This window comes from Lepus europaeus, chromosome 13 (genome assembly GCF_033115175.1).
Source record: "Lepus europaeus isolate LE1 chromosome 13, mLepTim1.pri, whole genome shotgun sequence".
NCBI lineage: Eukaryota > Metazoa > Chordata > Mammalia > Lagomorpha > Leporidae > Lepus > Lepus europaeus.
In genome coordinates this window covers 41,800,481-41,821,139 of record NC_084839.1, presented here as the reverse complement: position 1 = coordinate 41,821,139, position 20,659 = coordinate 41,800,481, and the positions used below count along the sequence as shown (strand labels likewise).

The window sequence follows — 20,659 nt, the reverse complement described above, 5'->3', positions numbered from 1 at the left end:
TCCCCAGTGAACTTGTTACAGTTTTAGTGAAGCAGACTCCAGGGGGCAGGGCCCCGCAGTCTGTTCTCACACACCGTCCAGCTGATTCTTCTGCTGCCTCATGTGCAAGAGTCTCTGCTCCAGAATCATGGAAAGCTAAGTGGGTAGTTTTGGGTATAGTCCGTGTCCATTCACTCTGCACTATTGCTGTAACTGCAAGGAAGGTTTGAATTAAGGTCTATTCTAGGAGAGTCAACGGAAATTACAGGGCAGTGGGAGGAAAAACAAACTGTTCTTTCATGTTCTTGATATGTCCCTGTGAGAAGCTTTATGATTGTGATGTTTGTGTACCACATATGCTAGTAAATTCCTGTGCTCTTGTAGGCTTGTTAGCTAATGAGCATTGCCTAAACAGGTTCATTTGCCATAACGACAGTGGAAGTTTAGATCCTTGAAAGGAATTATTTCTCCTAAATATTTACACAGTGTAATATAGCACAACCAGAAATGTGCAGTGATCCTAAAAAAGTAAAGATCTGACTAGAGATAAAACAGTGAACAGAGCAGCCGGCTCAGCCGAGCAGCTCAGTCTCTCCAGTTGCCTGTTCTGTGTGCTCCAAATCCAGAATTAATAGAGAGGTTCACCAAGGGAAGTGCTCGTATACATAGCACGTCCTTTCAGGAATTTTTTTTTTTTCCAGCATTAGCTAGGAGACCTAAAGAGATTCTGCAGGTTGAGGCTGCTGCAGAATAGGGCTTGGAGATCCAAACTGCGGTGCAGGTCGGTGAGTGTGTTAATGAAGCTTGTGGGTAACTGCTCCCTTGACTGCAGGGATGACGACTTTGGTCATGGTGTAAGTTTGCTTCACAGGGAAGCAGAGGTTGTGGGAGGAGGGGCATATGTAAGCATCGGTAGAATAGGGAGAGGAACTCCGAGTATGAGAAACTGGTAAAAACTTGTCGCTTATTGGTGGAGTTCATTGAGATCGATAGCTGGGCAATTTAGAAAAGTGTTAGGGTCTATAGCACAAACCATTGTTTCCAAAGCTTGGTTTAGCTATTGGTGAAGAGAATTAGGCTATTTGTTATTTGTAAAGCGTACCTCTACTCTTTTAATTTTTAAATTATTATAATATTCATTTGAAAGGTAGAGTGACAGAGAAGGAAAGAGGGAGAGAAAGAGGAAGAACAGATCCTTCATCTGCCAGTTCACTCCCCAAGTAGCTGTAATAGCCAGGGCTAGGCCAGGCAGAAACCAGGGGCCCAGAACACCATTCTGATCTCCCACATGGATGACAGGAGCCCAAGCACTTGGGCCATCTTTTGCTGCTTTCCCAGGTGCTTTAGCAGGGAGTAAAGTGGAGCAGAAGTAGAGCAGCCTGGACTTGAACTGGTGCTCCAGTATAGGATGCCAGCATCACAAGCAGTGCCTTAACCTACTGTGCCATAACGCTGGCCCCGTCTTTCTTTCAAATTAGAGGTTTTTTCTTACTGTCTCTTTCTCTTTGTTTGTTTTCTATTTGAGGTTTTTGTTTTGTTATATTATTCTTGTATTTTTAAAAATCTTTTAATATTCAATATTATGTTGGTACACACTTAGTAGCAAAGTATTAGGATATGGTTGTTATAGAATTTGGTTGTTCTGATTCTGGCTTATGTTACTGAATAAATAATAATGCGAGTAGAATTATTTGTAATAAATTTCATTTTGATAAATCTATGCCATAGCAATCTGAAGTCCTCATGTTTGTGACAGAAAAAGCTTAAAAAATAAGTCATGTAGGAGTGCTAGGAAAGAACAGTAAATAAAGCTGACTTTTTCCTTTGAAAGAAAATCTTGTTTACAGTTTTCTGTGCCAGTTTCAGATTTATATCTGAGCAGAACTGCAGTTGAACAAGAATAAATAAACAGTGATAATCTGTGATGATGTGAGTGAATACAAATTGAGTACATAGAAAGTGGGCAGTTTTGGAGTCAACTGCAGGACCCAGGACAAGCACGCTTGCCTTGGGGATGAGGCAGGGCCAGAGCCAGCAGTGGGTTGTGGTATCATGTACTTAAGTCAGTACATTTCAGGATGTTGCCCAGAGAACATTTGATTTGCAGCATCAGACCAGCATTCTCCCTGCCTTCTCAGTTTTTGTACCTTGTTGGTAGTGAGCATGGAGTGTTTGTAGCCCTGTTGCAAACAACCAGTCTTCCTACTTAGTGTTTCTCTTCTCCATCCTACTTTTCCCATCCAGAATCCACCTCGCGCAGGCACAGGGAACCTTCTTTTCTGTCAAAAGGCCATGTGGATATTTATAGCATCATCTGCAAGCCATACAAAATTGTCAAAAGTTAGCCTACTATAGATGTATTGAATTTTGGGTCCTGCCTGTGGTTGCCTTTGCAGGGCCAGGCCAGATGATTGCACAGGCTTTGTATAGCACCAGGGCCAGTTGTTCCCTGTCCCTGGTACTAGTGGAACACCACTACTCGTGCACCAAGTTTTGCACTTGGTCCTCTGGCTATTTTTTCCTTGAGTTCCCTTAGTGCTATCTTGCTTCCTGTTGGTCTCAGATATAGGTGGGGAAAAAAGAAATAAATGAGTGATTTTAAAGGAGGAAAGCAGAAGAAGATGAAGGAAGAGAGGATACTAAAAGACATGATGACTGTGGAAGCTGGTAGTGAATTTCTGCTTGTTCCTTTCTTTGGCAAAAATTGCTTCCACTTCAGTAGAGGGACTTAACCTACAAATAGGGAACAAGATATCCATCTTCTTTGTCCTTGAGTTTGTTGATTTGCCTTTCCCTGTGATGACATTTGAAGATTCTGTTGAGTTTGTCACCTGTCCTTGAATGGGCCATTGACAGCCTTAAAAGTAATTTTGGTGTAGTGCTTGGACCCATTGTGGCACATTGTAACAGCTCGGCATCATTGTGAATATAAACCTGTGTTGCTAAATAAGTCAGGTTCTCAGATTGAATGCTATTGTTTTGTTCCTGACACAACAGGATAGGTAGTTGATGCTTTTTTTTTTTAACTTTTATTTAATAAATATAAATTTCCAAAGTACAGCTTATGGATTACAGTGGCTTCCCCCCCATAACTTCCCTCCCACCCGCAACCCTCCCCTTTCCCGCTCCCTCTCCCCTTCCATTCACATCAAGATTCATTTTCAATTCTCTTTATATACAGAAGATCAGTTCAGTATATATTAAGTAAAGATTTCAACAGTTTGCCCCTACATAGCAACACAAAGTGAAAAAATACTGTTGGAGTACTAGTTATAGCATTAAATAACAGTGTACAGCACATTAAGGACAGAGATCCTACATGATATTTTTTAAAAATTAATTAGTTTGCACCCACACAGAAACACAAAGTATAAAAATACTGTTTCAGTACTAGTTATGGCATCACTTCACATTGGACAACACATTAAGGACAGATCCCACATGAGACATAAGTACACAGTGACTCCTGTTGTTGATTTAACAATTTGACACTCTTGTTTATGGTGTCAGTAATCTCCCTAGGCTCTAGTCATGAGTTGCCAAGGCTATGGAAGCCTTTAGGGTTCGCCGACTTTGAACTTATTCCGATAGGGTCATAGTCACAGTGGATGTTCTCTCCTCCCTTCTTTGATGGCCCCGTTCTTTCCACTGGGATCTCACTCGCAGAGATCTTTCAGGCTCTTCAGCCAGATCCGAATGCCTTGAGGGCTGATTCTGAGGCTAGAGTGCTATTTAGGACATCTGTCATTCTATGAGTCTGCTGTGTATCCCGCTTCTCATGTTGGATCATTTTTTCCCTTTTTTGATTCTATCAGTTAGCATTAGCAGACACTAGTCTTTTTTGTGTGATCCCTTTGACTCTTAGACCTATCAGAGTGATCAATTGTGAACTGAAATTGATCACTTGGACTAGTGAGATGGCATTGATACATGCCACCTTGATGGGATTGTATTGGAATCCCCTGGCACGTTTCTAACTCCACCATTTGGGGCAAGTCCGATTGTGCATGTCCCAAATTGTACATCTCCTCCCTCTCTTTTTCCCACTCTTATATTTAACAGGGATCACTTTTCAGTTAAAATTTAAACACCTAAGAATAATTGTGTGTTAATTACAGAGTTCAACCACTAGTACTAGAACAACAACAACAACAACAAAATACTAAAAAAGATAAAGCATTACATTGTACATCAACAGTCAGGACGAGAGCTGATCAGGTCATTGTTTCTTATAGTGTCCATTTTACTTCAACATGTTTCCCCTTTGGTGCTCAGTTAGTTGTCACCGATCAGGGAAAACAAATGATATATGTCTCTTTGGGACTGGCTTAATTCACTCAGCATGATGTTTTCCGGATTCTTCCATCTTGTTGCAAATGACCGGGTTTCATTGTTTTTTACTGCTGTATAGTATTCTATGGAGTACATGTCCCATAATTTCTTTATCCAGTCTACTGTTGATGGGCATTTGGGTTAGTTCCAGGTCTTAGCTATTGTGAATTGAGCTGCAATAAACATTAATGTGCAGATGGCTTTTTTTGTTTGCCAAATTAATTTCCTTTGGGTAAAATCCAAGGAGTGGGATGGCTGGGTTGTATGGTAGGGTTATGTTCAGGTTTCTGAGGAATCTCCAGACTGACTTCCATAGTGGCTTAACCAGTTTGCATTCCCACCAACAGTGGGTTAGTGTCCCTTTTTCCCCACATCCTCTCCACCATCCATTGTTGGTAGATTTCTGAATGTGAGCCATTCTCACCGGGGTGAGGTGAAACCTCATTGTGGTTTTGATTTGCATTTCTCTGATTGCTAGTGATCTTGAACATTTTTTCATGTGTCTCTTGGCCATTTGGATTTCCTCTTTTGAAAAATGTCTATTGAGGTCCTTGGCCCATCTCTTAAGTGGGTTGTTTGTTTTGATGTTGTGGAGTTTCTTGATTTCTTTGTAGATTCTGGTTATCAACCCTTTATCTGTAGCATAGTTTGCAAATATTTTTTCCCATTCTGTTGGTTGCCTCTTCACTTTCCTGACTGTTTCTTTTGCAGTACAGAAACTTCTCAATTTGGTGCAATCCCAAATGTTAATTTTGGCTTTGACTGCCTGTGCTTCTGGGGTCTTTTCCAAGAAGACTTTGCCTGTACCTGTATCTTGCAGGGTTTCTCCAATGCTCTCTAATAATTGGATTTCCACGAGCAGAAGCATGAAGCAAGACCCCTACCTTTCACCTTACACAAAAATTCACTCAACATGATAGTTGATGCTTTTGAACCGCAAAGTCCACTTATAGTTCTACTTGGTAGTTGTTAATTTGAATCTGCCCCTTTTAGGTTTTTTTTTTTTTTTTTCCGGCTAACAGGTGTTCTATGCATCCACTGTGGTATGGGGCATCCAGCGTGGTGCAGGGCACTAAAGGAAAAACAAACAAGGGGATCTTGAAATCCTGCTCTGTGGATCCAATGTGATAGGATGTCTGTCAGGGAGTACATGCACTTTTTAAAAAAACTGTTAGTTGAAGAATTGCTTCCAATAATCTTCCACCAGATGGCGGTAGTGTCACATAACCAAAAGTAAACTTCGCTATGTTTGGAATACTGTGGTTGTGTCTTTTCTCTTTCTCTTTTTCTGCTTCGCCATATTTGGCCCTAAGTGTGTGTGTTGTCTAATGCACTCACTTTCCTGGCATACTATGGCATCATTTCACATCTTTCACATTGGGGAGAGTGAACTGATAGTGCCTTGATGATCATGTAGAATTACTTGGGAGGTGGTTTTAGGAAGCCACAGTAAAACTTACAGATACATAATTTGTACTTTCTTGTTTGATTTTCATTATGCATTTGCTTCTTATCCAGCCTGCGAGTAAAAATTCGGATATTAATCTTGGCTTTTCTAATTAACTACCTTTTGAAAAATGTTATCATTGACACTACAATTATGTCATTATTTGAGTTCTTTTGGAAGCCATGTTCAGAGGTTATCATTAGCAAATTATATGTTTACTCAGTTTTAAATTCAAAATAGTTTTAACGAAGGTTTGGTAGAATTTAAGGCTATGTTGGCTTTTGTCTATCAGATTTCCAGATGAATTAATAATTATGCTTTAGTTTTAAACTTTTTGTGACTACAAATAAATACTACATGATTATTGTTGGAAAATTTAAAGAAACAAGTTGTATTAACATAGTACATAAAATTCATTTTTTCTTTTTGTCCATGCATATATTTTAAAATATCACAGTTGGTCTCATAATTTTATTACCAGTTTTTTTTTTTCACTAAATAGTTTATCATGAGTATTTTACATAAGGTCAGAATGTCTTACAGTAATAATTTTTAGTGACATGTAATGAACACTTTTGGCGATAGGCACTTTGGTTTCAGTTTCTTCTGGCCGCAGCTGTGCTATCAAGAATGGTGCAATTTAATATTTTGTGTGTTTTAAAATTTACTTCATATAAGTTGTTAAAATATCTGGTTCAGAGAGAATGTACATTTTTGTGACTTTTGGTCTTATTTTCAAACAACCATCCAAGACCTCTGCTACTCAGACGTCTTCACTGGTGTGTGATTTTACTTGTTTTCCTGTATCCTCTTCACCACCAGATTACCTTTGGTTTTAAAATGACTTGATATTGCTCATTTGAGACTCCCTGAAATGACAATTTATCATTAAGTAAAGGAATTTAAAACAACTTTGGTATTTTCTTAGAAATAACTGCATCTTTTAAGCATTAAATTTTTGATCCCCTTCTGTAGATGGTGGTTTGGGTTTTGACCTTGCTTCCCACACTTACAATACAGACAGCTCTGCTTTCCTATTTCAGAACAGATCATCTCACATGCAAAGCAAAGAAGCAGGATTTATGCTGGTTAATGTTTTTAGCCCTTTTTATTGTTGAGCAACATAGCCTGAGTCGTGTACGGTCTCTCAATATGAATGCTTTGCAGTTTGAAAAGCAGAAAGAATGCATTTTAGATGAAGTGTTTTTAAAAATTAGTGAAGTGAGCTAAGCATTTAGCATAGTTGCTATTTTTAGTATACTGTTCTGGGTAGGCAGAAGGAAGAAAGAAGAGAGAGGTGCTAAATATTGGTAGGACTTAAAGAATTCTAGTATACTTTGGTAAAAAAATAAAAAACACATCAGGGGCAGGCACTTGGACACCAGCATACTATGTCAGAGTGACTCTGGGCCCCAGTCACACTCTGGATTCCAGCTTCCTGATAATAGTGATAGCTCAGGTAGGTGAGTCCCTGCCACCAACATGGGAAACCTGGATTGGGTTCCTGGCTCCTGGCTTCAATGTGGGCCTAACATTTGCCATTGCAGGTATTTGAGAAGTGAACCGGCAAATGGGAGTTTGTTTCTCTTTCTCTCTCTCTCTCTCTCTCTCTCTCTCTCTCTCTCTCCCCCACCCCTGTCTCTCTTTACCTTGCAAATAAATAAATAAATGAAAGTTAAAATTTCTGTTAAAAAAACTTTTTAAATAAAAACGTACTAGTCTGTATTCGTTTAGGAAATATATCCTGATTTTCGGTATCTTAGTAACTGTTTTCATTGAAGTGAATTACCTTTTAATTAAATTCTCCTATAAACATAAGGAAGTATGTAGCTTGTTTTAAAATCAGGAAAAAAAGAAGAAAAGAAAAACCAGGTAAAGCTCATGTGGTTGTGGGAGATGAGGAGAGAGAAGGCAACTCCTGCCAGAGCTGTTGCCCTCGTAAAAATGTGGAAGCCGGCAGCCCTCAGCTCTAAGGCAGAAAAACAGCAAGCAAGCCAGTGTTCTTGTGAAAAGAATCCCACCCTCCCATCTTAATTCGATCAAAACAAACAAACAAAACAAACCATTCCCTTATTGTCAGAATAGTCACTGTAAGAAAAGCACTTGCAAACCTGATTTTAAAAGACTCATCAACATACAACCTGTCACGGTGGAAGAGCCTTGTAACCTGCGGAGATATCCATTCTGTAATGTAAACATGTATCATTTCAAAAGAAAACAAATTATGCTGATTAATGGTCAGTTTTATGTAACATCATTGTATTTTACTAGAGATAATAAAATTTAACATCTTTAACTTACAGGATTCTTTTCCCAAATCTTTAAATGACCAGGAAAGTGAATGCATCTATAGTGTAGGCGTTGTACTTGTGATTTGGATTATGATGTGTGATATGTTTTCTCAAAACCAAAAAACCCTAAATATATCTTCATTAAGTAAAAATCTTAAAAAATTGTTGATTTAATTTTAGAGAATTAGCGTGTTAGCATGTATATCTGGTAAAAGATAAGTCAGGATAGTGTAAGATATACTTTCTTATATTTAAAGCTGGAGATGCCATATGTATCTATTTAGGTGTTTGTCTAAACTATAGGCATTTGAATGGCATTCAGAATACTATAATAAACTTAAAACATTAGTTCAGTTACAACCGTGTCTCTTAAAATCCTCCCAAATAAATCCTCAGAATCATGTCTGCCTTGTGGAAAAATACTTAAAATAATCCAGTTACTAAGACTTTGAGCTGAATTTGTTTTTACCAGAGAGAAATTTGTTTTCTGAAATATAATACTTATTCAGTAATTAGCTATATGAATTCTATATAAAGTTCATTTCTGCTTTCTTCAAACTATGTTGGAGATTATTAGAATAATTTCCCAATTGTGTATTGGAAACTTCCCATAGAACAGAAATTGCTTTACAAAATTAGCATGTTTTCTGCTGTCTATACTTGAACTCTAAACAGGGATTGAAGAAAAAAAGAAAAAGAGGAGGGGGCATAATAGCTTTTGTTCTTAGCAACTCCTCCTGGAAAAAATCATCACCACTCTCAGTTTGATTTGTTTCGTTTAATTCTTGCCACATATACTTCTTAGGTCCTTACATGTTTTATATTGAAATAATCAGTGTTGAGGTTTTTCTGTTCATTTAGATTATTTAAGCTTTCTGATCTGTGCTTAGTACTGAACTGTTTATTGGAGCCATACTATTCAATAACTAAAGCATATGAAATTTACTGCGTTTTGTATTGATTTAATATTAATGTTAATCTAAAATCTTTGGGTGCAATGTGTCACATCTGTTTTGTATTCTTCTGTTTAAAAGAAGTGGCAGTACGGTATTTGGAGGAATATTTATTATCTGAGTGTTTTTCTTTGCAACAGTTCCTCTCAGTCTATTGAGAATTATAACCTCCAAGAGACAGTGAATCACCCAGCAAATTCTCAGGTACTCAACAGCTAAAGGCCATAGTTAATTAGAATTTTTATTTCTCATTTAAGTTCCCTTTGCTTAAAGAGTTGTAACTGTGGAGCCTTCTGGAAATGATAGAAAATAAATTTCCAGTGAGCTTTAAAACAAACATTTTCTGTTAAGAATAGGTCCACCTTCTGCACTACGCAGATACTTTGTTTTTTCAGAAAAGACTTTTTTAGATTGTGAGTTGACCGTTGTGTTTGAAATGGAATTTTCCATGACTGGTGATTGAATATTCATATCCTGTGGTAGCGTTTCTTAACCTTTTTTGGGGTCATGGGTTTCTTTAAGTAATCAATGAAAGTTATAACTCTCTTTCCCAGGGGGGAAAATGCATCAACACAAACATTTTGCATGTAGTTTTAATCAATCCCGCCTTTCCCTGCTCACGAGTCCAAGGGCTCGGGGTTAGGAACTACTGCCATAATGGAACTGAAAAATCTTCTAGTATGTGAACTTTAGCACCATATTATTATTATTTTTTAGCATCATGTTATTATGATACACTGAGTTTCTTCAAGCATTATTTAATATTACATTTCCTCCTTGATCATTGTATAGTGGAAGATACCTATAATCTAAATCTTATTTTGTAGAAAAAGTACAATTATCTTTTAATTTTAAAATTAGTCTCTGAAACTATAGAACATATTTGACCTTTATGTGCTTTAGGTCCTACCTTGGATTCTTAAGAAAACAAAACTCACTTCAACTTTGAATGAGAGGTCCAGGCAATTGAGAGAAATACGAGTTCTTATGGATGTGTTGTATAAGAAAGTAATTCTTCTTTAGAAAAAATTTTTATTATTTGGCAGAAAAACCTAGGTTCTCATTTTAATGAGAGGTTGTGAAGCTATTTAGGAGTTACCTGGTTTTTTATGGGTAAAGAGGAATCTGTTAGAGTTACAGTTCAAATCCATCTCAGTTGCTTACCAGCTGTGTGACATTGGGCCCATTAGTTAAGTATAAATTTGAACCTACTCCTTTAAATGAGATAACATCCATAAAGTGCTTGGTTTTGTGCTTTGAATATAATAGATATTCATTCATCTCTTAAAGTATCATGAGGATGGTGTTGATGAGAAACAAGATGAATAGCTTTGCTTTTCAAATGTAATGTTCTATTTTTTTATCATAAAATTTAAGATAGATCTTAGTGGCAAACAGAGGAGTCTTCACATTCTCCAGAATGCTTTTCTCAAATCTTAATGGTTTATAATTGGAATCAGATGTCAATATAGAGTTCTCTAAAGATGGGGATGGCAAGTAACTTTTCCACTGTTTATTTCTCAGTATTCAATTGTTTTAATGGTACAAGACATTAAAAGTTATTCATTGAATTTGCCTCATGTAATTGAAGTATTGGAGCAGAAAAAGGGAGAGATTGTTAAAAGTGGATTAAAAAGTAAACATGAACATGCTTCTGCTTTTGATTTTTGACACCCAAACGGTCACATGGTACAGAGCCATGAGTGTTCTGTATACTTAAGGTTGATGATGTTTTTTTGCTATTAAAAAAAGTATAATTTTTTAAGGTTTGATAAATTATACAAATGTCCACCAACATACAAATATCAGCTGTAATAGGATGTTCCCATTGCGGATTATCAAGTATTTGGAGTCAAAGAAGAAAGGAATATTTACATGATGCTTTGGTTATGTTAATGATGTAATGAAGTAGTTCTGCATCTGCCTGAACTGAAAGGCTTCAAGTTCATTGGAAAGAGGTGGGATGACTTCTTGTCTGATCCCTTTCTTTTCATGTTGTGGGTGTTAGTCATGCCCAGGTAATAACAATAGTTTATGGCAGTGTTTCGTATGTATGTGTTCTCTTTGTACAAGCATGTATCCATCCATACTTATGTCTGTATGCTTTCCAAGATACATTAGAAGGATTAATCCAGATAAGAATCATAAATGTCAGTAATGGATTATAAACACAGGAGAAGCTAAGTACAAGTGTAGTCTGAAAATTTTTTGTTGGCATCTGGGAGAGTATTCTTTGTTTTCATCTAGAAACCATCTTTTGTTATGAGTGATAGAGACATCTCTTGTTACCATTCAGATAAAACAACAGGTTGAATTCACCAGAGGTTTAAATTTGTGTGTTTCCTCTGTGAGGAAAACAAAGGTTGCATAATCACTTTTTATTAATGAAATATTACATGTGGTAGATATCTTTGAGGTATGAAGAGGGCAACTTGCCTTGCTGTTTTTTTCTTTGGATACCTAGTTTCATTCATTTATTTTCTTTGATCAGGCCAAAACTTGGGAAATGATATTCCCCCTTCTCTTTCTTCTCAGTATCGTGAGTGAAGCAGGAGCCTCCATCTACAGTGTCAGCCCTGAAGCAAACAAAGAGATGCCAGGGCTGGACCCTAATTTGAGAAGTGCGGGTAAGAAATGATGGGCCATCACAAAAGTATGTAATTTTGTATTTTGAACTTGCACATATGGTGAGCTAAATATCTTAAATATTCAACAATATTTAAAAGGTATACAGCGTAGTAGAAAGAAAGTGCTTGATGGCACTAATAAGTGCAACTCTAGAAAAGAAGAGGACGAATGCTATCCTGTTTTTAAAGAACACTGCAGGTATTCCAGAGTATAGTGAAAAATTAACCAGAAAGGTCTTTAGTAAAAATAAGTACAAGAGAGTTTAATAATAAAGATAATGAAGTACTTTAAGATCTTTTATTGGATTCATTTTATCTTTCTTTTATTATAGAAAATTTATTATCAGTCTTCTGTTGTTAAGAAGTAATATATTAACATACAAATATCTGTAGTTTGTAAATGTATGAACATACACAAGCTTTCAAGTTATTGCTAAATACTCGTTAAGTGACTAGGTTCTCCTGTCTGCTAAGAGGTTGTCATTTGATAGTGTATTGCTTAAAACAGCCTGCTTTCATTTTGACTGCCTTCAGTTGCTTTGATTTCTGTGCTATGGGATAGTTAAAATCTTATGTGTGAAGAAATTGGGATACTTTGATACCTCTAGTGAAAGAAATTACTATCATAAGCAAAAAATTACATCTGTCCAGAGCATTTTTCCTTGTAGTAGGTGGCTGTTTAGACTCCTTTGTTAGGACTGGGCCTTCAGTTTCTTTTCCGTATGTAGTCTTATCAGCTTTCTTGGCTGTTCTTGAAATCTGTTCCTGGAGATACGGATTTGAAACTTTTTCTTTACTCGGAAGCAGAAAGTTTCTTTCAGCATCCAAAAGAGCTTGTAGTTTCTCTTCAGCTGTTAGTTCTGTAACACACTCCCTGTCGTCCTCTCACATCCCAGCTCAGACTCTGGCTGCTCCTGTGACGCTCTTCCCTTGCTTCCGTGAGGTCTCTACCACCCCACCAAGTGCTCTTTGGTGCTTGCATTGCAATAGTAATAGTAATGATATGGGGAGTAGAAATAATCATTATCATGGGGATTGCTACTGCTAATCTTTTTTAAGCACTTAGTATGTGTGAAACATTGTGGTAAATACATTTCTAGGATATTTTTAATTTTATCCTTACAATTGCCATATAAGATGTTTACAGATGGAAACTAATTCTTAAAGAGAACACACATGTACATATTTGTGTATCTAAATATTTTAATGAAGTGATACTTTATTAAAGATTTATTTTATTTATTTGAATGACAGAGTCACAGAAAGAGGTAGAAAGAGAGAGAGAGGTCTTCCATCCGATAGTTCACTCCCCAGATGGCCATAATGGCTGGAGCAGCACCAATCTGAAGCCAGGAGCTTCTTCCGGGTCTCACACCTGGGTACAGGGTCCCAAGCACTTGGACCATCTTCTGCTTTCCCAGGCCACAGCAGAGAGCTGGACTGGAAGAGGAGCAGCCAGGACTCAAACTGGTGCCCATATGGGATGCCGGCACTTCAGGCCAGGGCCTTAACCCGCTATGCTACAGTGCCGGCCCCTCAGACTTCCCAAGTTTGTACTAAAAGAGTATGTTCTTGGCAGGAATTTGGTTGAGACAGTGATTGAGATACCCTCATTCCATATTGGTCCCAGCTCCAATTCTGAATCCAGCTTCCTGTATTGCACACTTTAGGAGGCAACAGATGATGACTCAAGTGCTTGGGTCCCAGCCACCCCAGTGGGGGACCTGCATTGAGTTCTGGGCTCCTAGCTTTGGCCTAGCCTAGCCCGAGCTGTTGTGGGCATTTGGGGAGGGAACCAGTGGTTGGAAAATCTTTCTTTGTCTCTCTGTGTCTATTTTCTACAATGCGGTCTTGGGATTCATCTTTCTCAAGCTGTCTAGGTACCTTATTACTCATCGGATTTCAAGCTTCAGATTTTGTTGTTATCTTCTCTCTCATTCTTTTTGCCCCAGTGGACTTACAACGTTACTTCTATCTTAAGGGATTTCAGAAGGGAGGGAAAAAATAAAAGGTATACTCAATCTTCTATTTTAAATCAGAAATCCATAATAAATTCTTTTGTTTTTAAATTTTTTATTTCATAAATGTGAATTTACAAAGTGCAACTTTTGTATTGTTGTGGCTTCCCCCCCCCAACCTCCCTCCCTCCCGTGGCCCTCCCCTCTCCCTCTCCCTCTCCCATCCCGCCCTTTATCGAGTTTCATTTTCAATTACCTTCATATACTGAACAAGGATTTCAACAGGCTGCATTCACACAAACCGCACAAGGTAGGGTATCGTTCGACTAGTAGTGTTTTTAAGTTTCATAGTAAAACACATTAAGGACAGAGATCCTACATGGGGAGCATGTACCCAGTGACTCCTGTTGTTGATTTAACAATTGGCACTCTTATTTGTGACATCAGCAATCACCTGAGACTCTTGCTATGAGCTGTCTAGGCTATGGAAGTCCCTTGAGTTCACCGACTCTGAACTTGTTTAGTCAAGGCCGTGTCACAGTGGAGGTTCCTTCCTCCCTTCAGAGAAAGGCACCTCTCTCCTTAATGGCCTGTTCCTTCTGCTGGGGTCTTGTTCACCAGGGTCTTTCATTTAGATTGTTTTTTGCCACCGTGTCATGGCTTTCCATGCCTGTGAGACTCTCATGGACCTTTTAGCCAGATCCCAATGTCCCAAGGGTTGATTCTGAGGAAGGAGTGCTGTTTTGGGCATTTGCCATTCTATGAGTCAGCTGTGTGTCCTGCTTCCCCCGCAGGATCATACTCTCCCTTTTAATTCTATCCTTCATCATTTGCTTACACTGGCCTTATTTGTGAAATCTCTTCGACACATACCCTATCTTTTTGATCGGTTGTGTATTTATACTTATCACTTTACCAAGTGCGCTGGCATTGGTACCTGCCTCCTTGGTAAGATTGAGTTGAAATCCCCTGGCACATTTCTAGTTCCACCATTGGAGGTAAGTCTGAGTGAGCATGTGCCAACCTATATATCTCCTCCCTCTCTTATTCCCACTCCTATGTTTAACAGAGATCACTTTTCTGTTAATTTTAAATGCCTAAGAATGATTGTGCATTGATTACAGAGTTCAACCAGTGATCTTATGTAGAACAAACAGAACAACAACAACACTACCACCAACAACAAAAATACTAAAAGGAATAAAATAGTAAGTTGTTCCTCAACAGTCTAGACACATAATAAATTCTTGAATATTATCCATCTACTACTGATTGATCTATCCAGTTTAAATGACATGGATTATGGTTCAGGAAATGGCATCAAGTACCTTTGGAGGTATTTTGAGAAGATTGCACATGGGTTTAAAATGAGAAGATTGATTGAAAGTCTGTTTAAAAAGTAAAAAAAGAAAGAAAAGTCAAATATAGAATTATGACCTAGCATATATATATTTATGTATACATATACACACATATACACACACACACACAAACACACACACAAGGATTGCTAGATCATACACATGCACAAGGATTGCTAGATCATAATTCTATATTTGACTTGCTTCTTTTTTATAAATGACAAAGAATTGGAAAACAGGAATTCAGACAAAATCTTCTGTACAAATGCTCATAGTGATACTGTTCACAGTAGCCAAAACCTGGAAACAACACAAATGTCCATCAGGAGATGAATGAATAAGCAATATGTGATATATCCATATAATGGAATATTAGTTATAGAATGGGTGAAGTACTATTACATACTACAATGTGGATGAACCTTGAAAACTTTACACTAAGTGAACAAAGCCAGTGACAAAAGACCATATAGGACATGATAGCATTTATATGTAATGTACGGAATAGGCCAATCTGTAGAAGCAGAAAGTCAATTAGTGATTGCCAGGACTCTGGGGAGAGACAAGACTGGAGAGTGACTGCTTAGTGGAACATGCTTACAGGTTGCCTTTTGGCACAGCGTAAATGTTTTGAACTTGATAGATACGATGGCAGAGCATTGTAAGTAAACTAAGTAACGCTGATTTCTACACTTTAAAATGGTTATATTATGTGAATTTCCCTGCAGTAAAATAACAACACCAACAGTAATGTAGACTTCTCCTTCCACACAGCTGCACAACTGTACTTTTGCTCCCTTTGCAGAAGACTGCAGATTTGCTCTCTGGTGAGGGTTAAACAGTGGAAGAGGCAGCATATGAGAGCCAGTGGGGATACCTGCTGACAAAAAGGCATTCATGAAATACTTCCTGTCGTGGAGACCTGGCAGGAGAATGACCCTTCTGAGCAGATGAGACGATTCTGACCAACACAAGTGGCAATCCCTAAAGAAACTGAGCTCGGGGCCAGCGCCGTGGCTCACTTGGTTAATCCTCTGCCTGCGGCGCCACCGTCCCATGTGGGCGCTGGGTTCTAGTCCCGTTGCTCCTCTTCCACTCCAGCTCTCTGCTGTGGCCCAGGAGGGCAGTGGAGGATGGCCCAGGTCCTTGGGCCCTGCACCCGCATGGGAGACCAGGAAGAAGCACCTGGCTCCTGGCTTTGGATCGGCACAGTGCCAGCCGTAGCGGCCATTTGGAGAGTGAACCAACAGAAGGAAGACCTTTCAGTTTGTCTCTCTCCCTCACTGTCTATAACTCTACCTGTCAAATTAAAAAAAAAAAAAAAAGAAAGAAAGAAAAAGAAAAAAACTGAGCTCGGTCATTCCACAGAGAATGGGCAGAGCAGAGTACCTTTTAGTGAAGCCCCCAGTTCACTATCTTTGCCTCTGAGCAGAGTTACCCTGTCCCTAGTGGACAGTCAGGGTCATCCAGCATGCAAGAAAAACTTACAATATTAAAGATGGATACCCAAAATACACTGAGGGGGCGGGGGGAGGTTGGCGGGGGAGCCATTTGGAGCATATAGAGACAGTGCAGACAGAAGAAAAATCAAAGTGTAATATTCTCAGATAAATAAAAAGCTTATTAATTTAGAGGTATATTTACATAAAGTAATGTTTACCTTTTTTAGATAGGCATGCCATCCTTGAATTTTGAAACACTTACACTAGTTGTATAATCTTAATCATCTCCATTACAGTCAAGATTCAGAAATTTTTATTTAGTCAACATATTTGTTAGCTTCTTGTTCAGAAATGTAATTGCTAATTTGAGGGTCAAAATTACAATAGGTTTACTTTGAGGCTATTAAAATTACATTTTAATAAGCTTTATAGTAAAAAATTTCCAATTTGGAGTTGTTGAGGGAAAAAGACAGTACTTACTTTCCTCTGTGCTGTCTAATGGTAAGAAGAAGGTTAGGATGAGGCAAGTATCAGGCTTTTAAAATGCATACCTCTGCTTTGATATTGTCAGTAACAATGTAGGACAGATTCTAACAAAAGTACTGTTCAGAACACCTTTGAGACAGTAAGTTAACTTGCTCCAGAAGTTTTGGTATCTAGATTTTCCATAGAAGCAAGGCCAAACTCAGGAACCTTTCTTATCCTTCGGATGTCAGACATGTTATGAATGAGGGGAAATGCTGCTCTCAAGGCTACTGTGTGTGCCCTTGCAGGTTGTGTGCTATAATGCTTGCTTAACCATATGAGGAATCTGTGCTCACTGTGACCTAGGGTGAAGGTCCTCACTCAGTCTAAAGACAATCTTCATTCTCCACTTTTGGTATATCTAACATATTTTTTTTTCTCTAGAAGCTTAGCTTTTTTTTAAAAAAAATTATTTTTTAAAGATTTATTTATTCATTTGAAAGAGTTAAAGAAGGCAGCGGCAAAGAGAGAGAAATCTTCCATCAGCTGGTTCATTCCCCAAATGTTCATAATGGCTGGAGCTGGACCTTTCCAAAGCCAGGAGCCGGGAGCTTCTTCTGTGTCTCCGACATAGGTGCAGTGGTGCAAATACTTGAGCCATCTTCTGCTTTCCCAGGCACATTAGCAGGGAGCTGAATTGGAAGTGGAGCAGCTGGGACTTGAACCAGCACCTATAAGGGATGCCGGCACTGTAGGCATCAGCTTTACCCACTATGCCATGGTGCTGGCCCCAGTGCTTAGCCTTTTATCTCAATATTCTTATTTTCTTCTTTACACACTGAGTTATATTACCATTTAATAAATTACCATTTATGAAAACTAAAATCTATATACTTGTATGTTCTTTCTGTCTTCTTTTCACTGACATATCTAGTCTGCTCTCTCTCTCCTCTCCCACTCCCCCTCTCCACATCCCTCTCCCTCTGCCACAGTGTGAGACTCTTAGTTTCAGTGGCTTATGATGTGTCTTGCATTAAATCTTTGTGGCATTTTCCTTATGTATTTCTCATTTCCCAATTAACTTTAGATCCATTAGATAAATACTTTAAAAACTCTATAAGATATAAAGAAATTCTTTTATAATTATACTGTCATCCCAGTTGTGCACATTTGATTTTTTGTTATTTACATATATTTGTGTTTTGAATGGATTTTTCCCCATGATATTTTATTTTTTAATTTTAATTTTAATTTCACCACAGTACATTAAAGTATCCAGAATTTATTCATCATAAGTATTTTTTTTAAAGATTTGTTTATTTGAAAGAGTTACGGGGAGGCAGAGAAAAAGAGAGATCTTCCATCTGGTGGTTCAATCCCTAAATGGCTGCAATGGCCAGAGCTGAGCCAATCCTAAGCCAAGGTCCTGGAGCTTCTTCCCGGTTCCCACGTAGGTACATGGGCCCAAGGTCTTGGGCCATTGTCCATTGCTTTCCCAGGCACATTAGCAGGGAGCTGGATTGGAAGTGGAGTACTCAAACTGGCACCCATATAGGGTGCCAGTGCTGCAGACAGCAGCTTTACCTGCTATACCACAGTGATGGACCCTTAAGTGCATTTTTAAAAGTTCATGGGGGGGCTGGCCTTGTGGCAAAGCAGGTTAAGCCTCCACCTGCGATGCTACATGGGCACCAGTTTGAGTCCTTGCTAATGCGCCAGTGGAAGATGACCCAAATGCTTGGGCCCCTGCACCCATGTGGGAGACCCAGATGAAGCTCCTGGCTTCTGGCTTTGGTTTGGTCCAGCCCTGGCTATAGGGGCCATTTGGGGAGTGAACAAGCAGATAGATGATCTCTCTCTCTCTCTCTCTTTCTTTCTTCCCCTCTCTCTCTATAACTCTGCCTTTCAAATGAATAAAATAAATCTTAAAAATAAAAAACACTTTATAGGAAAATAAAATATAAGTTTATTTCAATGCAAAATTTTTTGAAAACCATGCATAGTTTTTTTTTTCCTTTTTTAAAGATTTATTTATTTATTTGAAAGTCAGAGTTATACACAGAGAGAAGGAGAGAGAGAGAGAGGTCAAGAGAGGTCAAGAGAGAGAAGTCTTCCATTTGCTGGTTCACTCCCCAATTGGCCGTAACAGCTGAAACTGCACCGATCTGAAGTCAGGAGCCAAAACTTCTTCTAGGTCTCTCACGTGAGTGCAGGGCCCAAGGACTTGGACCATCTTCTACTGCTTTCCCAGGCTATAGCAGAGAGCTGGATCGGAAGTGGAGCAGCTGGATCTCCAACTAGCGCCCATATGGGATGCAGGCATTACAGATGGTTGCCTTACCCGCTATGCCACAGCACTGACCCCAATGCATAGTTTTTTCATAGCATTCATTTTTATGAACTTTTCAGAAAGTGCTGGTATGCATGAATTTCAGAATTGTACATGCCTTTAAAATAAGCTTATCTTTTAATTCCATTTTTCATAAACTTTCCAAAGTACCCTTCTAACTGCAAATCTATACCCTTTGTTTAGCATCTCCCCATTTCTTCCTCTACTCCCCAACTCCTGTCTTACTGGTCATTGATGGCATATGGTAGAGCTTCAATTTTTGTCTGTGTATCTTGAAATCAGTCAACTGATGGAATCTTATTTTGATATTTTCCAGTTGACTTGCTTGAATTTTCTAGGTAGACAGTTATCATCCGCAAACAATAGCCATGATAATCTGGTTTCCATCATTTCAGGTTTTGAGCATGGGATCTTCAAATAGCTCATGGAAAATGAGGGTTATGAAAAGACTATGCATGGAATTCAATAAGGGATTTTTTTGGGCACCAAAATAAACTTGCACTAACTTGTGATAAATGTCTGAGCAGCATAAGTTCTGAGGCATTAAGAAAGATAGAATACAGTTTGAAAAGGGCTCCTATCAGAGCAACATGGACTCTGCTAAAATGCAAGAAAGAACAAACACTCAGTTGGTGGAACTTGGGAGGTAGAATGGTCAAATTGTTTATGGAGACAATGCTCCAAAAGAAATCAGCATTTTATCAATGGATAATTCCTTTTAAGAAGGCCAGCATTGTGACATAGGGAGTTAAGCTGCCACTTAACAGCGCTGGCAGCCCATAAAGGAGTGCCAATTTGAGTCTCAGCTGTTCTGTGTCCGATTCAGCTTCCTGCTAATACGCCTGGAAAGGCAGCACAAGATGGCCCAAGGACTTGGGCCTCTGCCATCCATGTGAGAAATTAGGATGGATTTTCTGACTCCTTGCTTTAGCCTGTCCTGACCCAAACCTGGCTCTTAAGATCATTTGGAGAATGAACCAGCTGAGAGAACCTCTCCATAGCTCTGCCTTTCAAATAAATATTTTTTTAAAAATGGGACAGAGTAATGTTGAAGATGAAGCCTGAAGTGTCCAGACATCCATGTTGGGGCCAGCACTGTGGCATATTAGGTTAAAGTCCTGGCCTGCAGCACCGGCATCCCATGTGGGCCTTGTTTGAGTTCTGGCTGCTCCACTTCAATCCAACTCCCTGCTAATGCTCCTCGGAGACCAGCAAAGGATGGCTCAAGTGCTTGGACTCCTGCACCCATGTGGGAGATCCGGAGAAAGCTCCTAACTTCAGATCAACTTAGCTCCAGCTTTTGCAGCCATTTGGGGAATGAACCAAAGGATGGAAGACCTCTCTCTCTCTGTCTCTACCTCTCTCTCTAACGCTGCCTTTCAAATAAATAAAATAAATCTTAAAAAAAAAAAAAAGAACATCCATGTTAATTTGCAAAAAATAGTTGATCTTAC

The 20,659-nt window shown here is 38.7% G+C and overlaps 1 protein-coding gene across 2 annotated transcripts in view; it reads left to right on the top strand.

Annotated features, from left to right (window-relative positions):
* The window catches only part of SRBD1 (S1 RNA binding domain 1), a 264,042-nt gene that overhangs the window by 139,815 nt on the left and 103,568 nt on the right, over positions 1–20,659 (top strand). For both annotated transcript variants that reach the window (XM_062209376.1, XM_062209375.1), the window contains exon 15: positions 11,538–11,629. In XM_062209376.1, coding sequence (XP_062065360.1) covers positions 11,538–11,629 — 92 coding nt within the window. The remainder of the gene's footprint in view (positions 1–11,537; positions 11,630–20,659) is intronic.